Source organism: Branchiostoma belcheri, unplaced genomic scaffold (genome assembly GCF_001625305.1).
Source record: "Branchiostoma belcheri isolate BF01 breed outbred unplaced genomic scaffold, Haploidv18h27 scaffold59, whole genome shotgun sequence".
NCBI classification, from domain to species: Eukaryota; Metazoa; Chordata; class Leptocardii; order Amphioxiformes; family Branchiostomatidae; genus Branchiostoma; species Branchiostoma belcheri.
In genome coordinates, this window is record NW_017804231.1 from 1,018,604 (window position 1) to 1,028,684 (window position 10,081).

Genomic DNA, 10,081 nt, shown 5'->3' on the forward strand with positions numbered 1-10,081 from the left:
ATTACCTGACAAGCCCAGAGGTGTCTTGCATTCATAGTAGTGCGCTGTTACCGACTTGGTATATTTGCATGAAAGCGAAGTTACTATTGTAACTGTAACAAAAATTGGGCATATATAATCCCTTCAAGCTATCTAGTGGATTTATCGTAAGCTTCAAACGCCAACGCTATAAGCTTTTTTGACAGAGTTGGTATCAAGATGCGATTCGAGTCTTCACTCTGACATGTTTTTCCCTGCGGCGTATTTCCCTGTGGGATCATTCAAAATGGATTCGAAATGTCATATCCGTTACCTACAGAGATATGTCACCCACCCACGCATTTTCTTGAACGAAAAACACGTTGAAGCTTTTTCGTCCCTACATGTTGATGTGACATGAAAGATGTCACCACAGGGAACGCCAATGGTCGGCAAAACCAGAGTGTAGCCTCGGGCTTAGTGTATCTCTGCATAGAAAACTAGTGCATCAAAACCTACTATTTCCAATTTACGACTTGTCAAGAGACGACGAATGAGAGAGACAGATAGGCAGAAGGAGATTGCTACTTATTATCTACGTTTGCTATAGCGTTGAGCTGCTCTTTGTGTGATCTTTAGTTGACAAAACTGCAAAAATTCAATGTAAACCCCTTCTAACAGCTATGTGAAAAAAGCGACAATGACAAATGACTGGTTTATGCTGTAATACTAGTTAGAGTCACACTACTCGTTTCTTTTTTTTAATTCCAACGTTTAATTTTCCCCTCAGAATGCAGATGTGAGTACGTACGGTGATTTTCCACCAGGTACCATCCCTATAGACGAATATAGGCTGCATTCGCTGAATATTAAGTAATACGTTTTGTTCGTTTTATCCATTAGCAGCATTTCAAGCCTTTTGATCTGAAGCAACAAGTCTCATCAGGAATTCCCAATTTTCCCTCTCTCCCCATTACATGCACACGTCAACTGTTGCTCAGAGTTATGCAACTTTGTTGCACACGGTAACAAATGAATGGTCTACTTAATGGTATGAAACGGAGAGATGTGTTGTATGAAATTAGAGATGAAATTATAGTGACGTTGCAACACAATCACCCAGTCGGAGGTAGGTGAGACCTTTAACACTGCATATTATATAATGTTAAAGGTCTCATTTACCTCCAACTTTGGGTAATACAGGCCTAATGGTTGAATGTGTTTGCCGACATAATTGTGGTGCCTTTTATCTGAAATTTGTATTAGACAGAACGGAGGAGTCACGGGTGTCAAAGTTAATCCAAAGTACGCATAAACAGGCTAGGTTTCCAAATCTAAACTTTATAATGTTCTGTAGTATGCAGTATGTCTGTAGTATGTGGTATAGTATGAGACAAAATTAAAACACATTAAAGTAGATTGAAGTATGGAATTCGAAGCTTTTATGTCACGGTTTAAAAATACACACACAATTTATATTCATTGATACAAAACAAAAATTCAAGAAACAAACAGTCGAAAGTTCTTATATCTACGTCTATATCCAGTCCGGAGGCAATGTTGGCTGGAAGGCGAGGATCATGACACAGGTCAGCAGTCTGATATCCACCTTTGCCCCTTTGTTTTATTCATCTCGCAACCCCATTCCCCTGGAGTTACACATGACTGACTGCATCTACAACATGCATGAAACAGTTCCTTCACATGAGGCCACGGCCTACACAGAGTCATGTAGTCTGATGTCTGATGAAGTGGACGTCAATGCACGAAGGGAACAAGAGTTACTGCGAGCTGGGATTCTCCCTCAATAAACGTTACATTAATGGCCTGCGTAAATCTGGAAAGCTATTTTTCAGATTACCGATACTTAACGTCTGTATATTAACGTGCATTTGGTAATGTAGTCTTGATAACAGTGGTATGATAATGATTTGGCAACGATTACCATAAAAAATGGAAGAGACGAACTGCATTGCAAATTATATTTGTTGAACGAAGGTACTAAGTTTCTTACGGAATGTACCAACGCAGATGAGCTCTCATGCTAATGTTTTGCAAATACAGTTAGGGTTAGTTGTTGTTTTCAAAGCGACGCCATTTTAGATTTTCGGGCAAGCGAACAAACCGCTAGCTAGCGCCAGCGAATTTCTTTGAAAGAAAGAGCAAACATCTTATTTAATGCCCCTTTGAAAAAAGTTCCGTGATTTTCTGGCTTCAGATGGCACATCGTCCACTGAACGTTGTCTCCATGAATAAATTTACCGTCACACAAATTGAACAAGAAGAAAGCCGCTGCGCTCGGCGTCAGCGCACTCAAGCTTTGATCAACATAAATGACTGATTTTTTTCTTGTTTGAGACCGGCTCTCTTTGAGGGAAGTCATGGGGCTACAGACAATTTTTCCGAGCTGTTTAAAAGCGCAGCGTTCTTGGTCAATATTGTCAGTTGTCCATAGACTAGTATGGCAATGGCTTTCAACACGTCGTCACCGAAAAGAAAACCTCTCACGCTACAAGTTGAGTACAACAACGAGTGGAGGTGCTCCGTGTCCACGATCTGACGAAGAGTTCTCGTAAGTTAGCGGAAAACTTGTACATGTTCATTTTGACTTGACTCTTGAGTAACAGCTATTCTACATGTAATAATTGTAGAAGACAACAATTCAGCATACTTGTTACATTGTACTTTGCTCAATTGAATTAAACATGCATTTTGCAGGTGAAAACTTGTGTGCTTCATCATTTAATGGTTTCTACATAAGAAATACAGATGCAGTGATTACTAGTGAATAATAATACATACATGTAGTCCGTTATGAGTATTATTATCAGCCAACCAATTGCAACCCAGTTTTATCCAACAACCAACTCCAATCACCAACCATATTTCCTTGGTCCCTTGAGTGGTTGTTGGATGCAGTTTTGACTGTAGGTTGTCTAGCTACGCTAAAATTTGTTTATAAACCGTGTTTATAAACCTGCTGAATTCGGCTCTCCAGTTTCACTGACGAAAGACGCTACCTGAAATGTCTGACCGGTTCCAAAATCATATCCAGTTGCTTGAATAACTGTTTTGGCGAGTCTTATTATCACAATATTTAACCTTCACAGATGTTGTCTAGTTGTGCAACCAAAGTGCCGCGCTCAAAGTAGCGACAGTTGTGTTTGATATCCTGCCACGACAACTGCCCCCATTACAGCTTTTCAGTAATCAGCAGCCTGTCATCAACAGCTGCAGCAGATAAAGCTACAATAAAAACCGTTGACAGAAACAGGTGACGACCATGGCACTTCTACGCTTTCAACAATCGCTCTGCTTTATGGTAATTATGCCATATCCTGTATGTTTTTGACAAGTACGTTTTTACATTATGTAAGTCCTTATCCTTTTGTAGGTGCAATTTGAACATCCATCAAATACGTTAAAGCTGGCATTTTGTGGTGGCACCACAAACTGAACGCACCTCGCGTGGGCTGCTTTATTATAGTGCCAACAACGAATGTCCAAAATGTGAAATAATCGCCAAATATTTTGAAAAGTAATAAAAGTAAAAGACATGTAGACTCCTTGATCTTTATTCACCTTTGCTTTGAATACAGGGATCTAGAATCTCTACTATTTACATTTTTATTTTGTCTTTATTTTTATCCTGTATTCAATGCAGCATCTGCCACGGGGGCAGGTGCCTTATCCAATATAAGGTCTAAGAAGCGCAATCTTACATGGGTAGAGTATAATTCAAACGTCATCAGCTATCATTCTGTGCATGTAAAGGGGTCAATTCCTAACACCCTAGTTAAAATCATAGACTATATGTCCATACAAAATCATAGACAATACTTAATTATAGACTGTTCTTATACATATGCAAATAAATAAATAAATGAACAATAGACGATACAAACAGGGACACCCTGGAACTTGTATGCACTCAAGCAGCTATTGACGTTATACAAGATGACCCCTGAGTGTTAGAAAATAACAGCCCTAAATGATAATCTGCTTCATTTGCACCTAACACTTAGTAAGAGGTAAATACGCCTGGACACACTGTGACGTTTCTTCATCACGTGTTTTGTGCCAACGTTGAAGACTGGACTGCCAAAGATAATGACACATAGCGATTACTGTAGGAACTGCACAATTGCGTCCTCACTGTGACAATATTCAAGTTACATTTGTATTGATAACTATGTCATTTACACAAGAAAACACTTGTTCAAGCAACTGGATAGTTTTGAGATATGAACTATTTTTTCTTTTATTTCTCATGATCTATATGTCTAACCTTCATTGACGTATATGTGGTTTATAAGTCCTGACTAGTTAATTTTCATTATCTTCATTCACAGTGTCCATTCAAGAACGCGGAGGTACACGTTTGGATCAGAGATGGGTTTGGCGTTCACACGGGGTTTAAAGGGACAGATCTTGTTTGAGACTTTAGAGAAATTGCGTAGCTTCATTCCACAGGCTGTGCTAACTTCGTTCATCTTCGGTACTTTGGCACAGACTCCTGGATTATTTGTACCGTTGTTCTCCACTTCCAGAACTGAAGAAGGCGTCATTCTGGCCAGCAGTTCTGCACGAAGGTACCACATGAACGGAACCCAGTTGTCGAAGTACTCCATCAAAACCTTCCTCCCTCTCAAAACGTGGAGCACAGTGGTTAGGTCTCCGTCCAGCTCTTTGGTCGCCCCGCATCGAAGAGCAGCGATGTCCTTGCGGGCAGCATCTTCCAGTTTCTCCGTCAGGCTTTCCGATGGGATGAAGGCGGCGGCGTCCGTCTGTCCCAGGGTCGCTCGCTCCGGGACGGTGCGGACCCAGTTCATGAACTCCGTTATAGTCACGGCGTGAGGATTGGTCTTACGCAGGAGGGGCTTGGGAAAACCCTTGGGAGGGAGAGCGGGGGTAACCCACGTAATCAGCCAGGTTTGAGGTGTGGATCCGGTCGAACACCGTTCCTTCTGGTATGTGCTCCGATACCTCCAGGCAATCAGACAACACGAACATCACTGTTATCCTGTCTCCCTTGATTTTATCCTGTAACCTTGAAATCTTGTCGCTGATGTACATTGAGTACATCTTCAGGACACAGTCGTCGTCACAGAAGTCTTTGACTGACAAACAGTCCCACGCTCCGAAGGGAGTCGAATCACTTTGTAGTCCAAGAGTTAGTTCTGGACAAGGCATGGTGTAAGGTACTTTAGAACCCCCATTTATCGCACTCGCCACCTTTGCAAAGAAGTTAGCGAAGCGAGTGTTTGTCGACATGAGTGTGATGTTATCGCTGTCTGCGTGTTTCCTTGTCTGGTCCCTCTTGCTGATAAGGATCCCGTTCTCGTACCAGTCTCGCACCGTCGTTCTGTACCGCTCGGGTAGCCGGAGCAGGTGGCTGTCCACTCCCATACGAGGCTCTTTGGGAAACCCTCGAAGTCGCTTCCAGTAGATGGCTTGAAACTCTTTCGTTACGGACTTCTTGGTCCCTTCTTCGTTGAGAAGCTTGAGCCAAGTCTTCCACATCTTCTTAAGCGCCGTGAAGTGGATAGACCTGACAGTGATTAGCCCGGTACAGAGAGCAACCACTTCATTGTCATCACACTCCACGTTCAGAAGGTCTTCCAGGCAGGTTCTGATCATCTCTGTCTGCTCCTTGCTGATGAGAATAGAGTACCAGATCTGTGTGACATCCATGGCGACATCTTCTTTGTCTCCATACCTCCAGAGCAGGTGTAACATCAGCACGTTCCGGGCCATCACCTGGAAGTCATTGTCGTTCAAGACGAAGTTCACTTTACCGGTGAACTCTTCGGGAAGTTCTGCTGCCGTGAGGACGACGTGCCTCATACTTCCTGTCCCGAGCAGAAGAAGGTTAAAGTCGTCACCATGGCAACCGTCACCATGGCAACCGGTACCATGGGAACCTTCGTTCTGTGGCAGTTGCAGCAGATCTACCGCAACCGTGTTTCCCCAGTAGTAGGTCGTGGACAACCCGGCACCTTTCTTCTTCTGGTCGGCGGCCAGCCTAGCGGCGATGTTGGCGGCTGCTTGTCGTATGTACCGTGTTGTCTGCTGACAGGCGGCCTTGTGTCGGGCCCAGTCGGACCGCTGACATGCCGGGCTGCAGTACCACACCTCCTGACAGGCGGAGCAGGGTCTGGCCTCCCGTGTAGACACGCCGCAGCTCGGGAGGCTGCAGGATTGGCTAACTGTACAGTTTGTACACTCCACCTTCAGGGGACGACAAAAAGCAAAACTAAAGTGACCAACATACATGCACGTCGATAAAGGTTAGGCATCCAGGCAAGGTGATACACAAGAAAACAGTTACTCAAGCAACTGGATAGATTTTGAAAACTGTTATGACAGTTTTCTAGTTTAGTGTAGAAAGGGTAGATATTGGCCAACTACAGAGATAACATGCCAGGGGAGTTGGTCCGCTAGTGAGTGTACTCTCTTAGTCTCTACTCTCTTGTCATGTCTCTGTATAAGGCAAATTTCTACTCTTACCGAATCCTGGTAGAGGCTAATAAATAAGAATCTCATGAGCCACTAGAAAAATGAATTCATTTCAATACTCCTTAGAGTGGAAATGGATGAAAATATTTGCATTGAAACTGTGTAACGACCTCAATCAGGACAGGGTTACCCGTTATCAGTTGTAAACATACCTCGTGCCTGAGGAGGTCTAGCTGCCGGCAGTGTTCCCCGCAGTACCGGGCCAGCTCACACCGCGGACAGGGCATGGCCGCCTCGCCGCCACACCGCCAGCACGTACCGGGCCGGGAGTCCATTATACCAGGATTCCTTATCATGATCAAGACGGGAGGATAAAGTCATAAGCTTTGTGGAGAATGGGCGAAACGCCATGTAATGGGTTCTGAAGTAGGGCATCACCTCATTGAAAGAAAGCCTTTTCATGAATTAATGAATGAAATACATTTATTGCACGTTTGTACTCTTACAAGCAAAGTACAGGTAATGAATGAAGCAGAAGTAAAAATCATAGTGATGTGCACTACTATGTACAGGTTCAACTTCTCGCTTCTTGAGGCAGTTGTATACGTAGATGCATGGATCCAAAATATGGATAGTTGCATTGTGAGCCGGCTGAAATACTTGTAGCATGTTTATATTTACTTCCCGAAATATCATGTTGCTCTTATAACTGGTACCACCTTGTGCTTTTTACACTTGAATCAGTGCCTCTGCGGATGCCAGCTTCAGTCAACACAATGTAGTCTCTCTAATGTTGGATTACCGAAAGGGATTATATCATGACGGAAACAAGTGATGTACAAGAGTTTTAAATTCCTAATCAAAGATAACGATTTTAGCAACTGATGAGGAAAGATAAAATGCACATGCACAGTTTATCAAGATTAATTACTGTCAGATAAATACAGAAGGACACCGCCCCACCCCTCAAAAAAGATACTGTATTGGACAAGTCAGGTTTTATCGATACTTTTCTCGGAACCTTCAAGTTGTGCCTATACAGTACTCTTGCAATGGGTCATCTGTGGTAGCCAGCATGCCTTTAAAAATATTAACTTTGTCCTAAGAGGGAGGCTATCCTATCCGATAAAAGTTCATGACCAATGATCTAAATAGATTCCAACGATAAAAATGCATTACGACAAGGGTTTCGTATTCTTCGGGGTCTACGGTTATCATTTCTGTAATCATATAGGAGATTTTTAGAAACAAATTTTAGTCAACGTAGCACAAGAGTGCCTGAGCATGGCTCTGGGTAGAGCGAGGTTCTTGGTAGATACGACAACGGCTTCTCCCAATGTAACTATGGATAACGTTATGAACTATATTCAAACATATCACACTACAGCCAATCGTAACAAATAGACCTTGCAACATGAAATAACATCTACCAATGACATATTAGACAATCAAAATGATACCTTGATTGTCGCCTTTTGCCAGGGAAATCGTCTTAGTGAGAGAGTCGGTAGATGTACTTATGAAGGACCCAGCTCAAATGCCGGCAAAGGCCTCTTGTGATAGGTACTCATCCAGTCTTAATCTAAGTACTTCCAGTCCTCAATCAGTAGAGATCATTATATAAATAAGTTACAGCTGTTGTCTTACTTTGGTGGGCGCCTATGTGACGTCAACGAAAGTATCATAGCGTCAGTAATGCAATTAAGACAGATACGGGACTTGTATCTGTCTGGGCAGTGGTGCATCAAACCATATGTCTAGTAATAATCTTCTCACAGGCAGAATGTGAACGTAAAATATCACAGCAAATTTCAAATACTGAAGGTAAAAAAAATCACCCGTTTCTGGCTTGTTTCTCTATTTTGACCGTGTGCAGGAAAATTAATGAAATAATGATGAAACTTATCGCAGTTATCGTAGTTGAAGTCACTTCAGATAAATTCGTCCGGTATCAGCGAGCGTTTGTTTTTGGGAGATAGCGCACGGAAGACTCTTTTCATCTCTGTCTCAAAAAAGATTCGGAGATAAAATGTTTTCTTCCAATGTGCCGGAAGACCACACAATTCTGTACCGTATACAAGCTTCTCTAATAACGGTATTCATAATTAGTGTTTGACTCACATGAAGACGAGTTCTGGCTTGTGTGAAAAAAAAAACAGCTGGAGTACCCATAATTGACCCTGACTTTGTTGTCCCAAACACAACCAACCGACCAAATATCATAAACATAGCATGTCCACAACACGAGATATCATACCAAGTACCTCGCTGCAGTACCGTACAAAACCGCTAGAACAAAACATTACCTTCAACATAAGATTCCCTACCAAGTAGTAAGTACATTCCCGCTGTATTAGCTGACCATCGCTACGTAGGATGAGACTTAGAAATGTGCAAATTAAGATGCTTACAAAATCCCACTGTAATACCAGTTCATCCTAGAGGTACCTTTCACTGTTCTTATAGTTATACCAGAGCACTGCTTATAAGATCAGACTTGCTATTTGGGAGGTCTTAGCTCAAAACCACCGCAGTATGCAAACTATTCAAACGTTCGCCTGTCAGTCGCAGGATAATCGGCCCCTTTGCAGTTTCGGGGTTATATATAAGATCGTCGGCTTTTAGATCTTCAGTTTCACATATGTGTTCAATGATGTAGTGTTATCCATATACATATAGCACATTCCTTCAATCTTGTGATTAGGTCACTTACTTTGCCCGTGAGGCCCCGATTCGAGTGTTGAAAGAATTGGGAAACAGAAAGTCTTCCTTTGTGTAAGCTATAAATGTATTGAAAGTACGGTGTACGTTAACATGTTATATAGCTTGTCATGATTTCGGCAAGGGACTTCCGGACATTTCATTCAACTTTATAGATGCCATGATTCCATTCTGTTATATACAATGCGATATATGATGCGTTAAGTACGTGAACATAGCTTTTATATAACGCTACTTATCTCTTCTTACTTTTTGTGTTAGTGAATGCGAACATGCAAAAGTAGTTTACATATTTAGGAGGGCCTGCAAGGGGGGGTCCCGACAACGCTCTACGCTGAATTCGGAAACCTCTCGATTACGCTTTACGATAAATTCCAAGTGGATACAACGCACTACGTAGAATTAAAACGCCGAATACGCTCTACGCAAAAATATTAGAGCGGTCCGTCTACGCTTTACGTAGAATTAAAACGGCCGATTACGCTCTACGGAAAAACGGCCGATTACGCTTTACGGAAAAGGGCTTGCGGGCCCCCATTTAGTCCTAGCCTGTTGAGGTAATGACGTCGACACCATTAAGGAGGGCCATCTTGCAGATTTCATATGTTCTGCAGGCCGCTGTGTTTTAGTTCGTTTTGACGAAGCAGGTTGAATTTAACTGAATCCAAAACCTTCTTCGTTTTCTTTGTTAGCTTTCGTGGGCAACCAAGAACGTCCGATATTCGAAACAACAGCGAATAGAAACACTTCACTCATGATGTGGTAGCCATGAAAGTGGAAGTATCAAGTAACGCAACCTCTTTCGCTATATTCTCTTTGCTTTGTCAACAAAATATCTTCCGTACATCTCAGAGATTAATAAGAAATTTTCCTTTGCTCTCTTGTACCTTCTTGACTTTGTTACTTTGGAAGCTCGTCATACTGTTTGCACAAAAACTTTTTG

At 42.3% G+C, this 10,081-nt stretch overlaps 1 protein-coding gene across 1 annotated transcript; it reads right to left on the reverse strand.

The window, feature by feature from the left end:
- Positions 1-4,280: 4,280 nt before the first annotated feature.
- LOC109482015 lies at positions 4,281-6,752 on the reverse strand. Its single transcript, XM_019784651.1, has 3 exons — positions 6,630-6,752; positions 4,879-6,189; positions 4,281-4,763 (listed from the first exon to the last, which is right to left on the reverse strand). The coding sequence occupies exons 1-3, from the start codon at positions 6,750-6,752 to the stop codon at positions 4,305-4,307; spliced, it is 1,893 nt and encodes a 630-aa protein (XP_019640210.1). The 3' UTR covers positions 4,281-4,304.
- Positions 6,753-10,081: the final 3,329 nt, after the last annotated feature.

What these genes read in the sequence shown, in the direction of transcription:
- LOC109482015 (XM_019784651.1), bottom strand. Translation starts at nt 6,752, where the DNA reads ATGGACTCCCGGCCCGGTACGTGCTGGCGGTGTGGCGGCGAGGCGGCC. An exon ending in TAGACCTCCTCAGGCACGAG is followed by an intron (nt 6,190 to 6,629) that starts GTATGTTTACAA and finishes CGTCCCCTGAAG; the next exon opens with GTGGAGTGTACAAACTGTAC. An exon ending in CCTCAAACCTGGCTGATTAC is followed by an intron (nt 4,764 to 4,878) that starts GTGGGTTACCCC and finishes ACCGTCCCGGAG; the next exon opens with CGAGCGACCCTGGGACAGAC.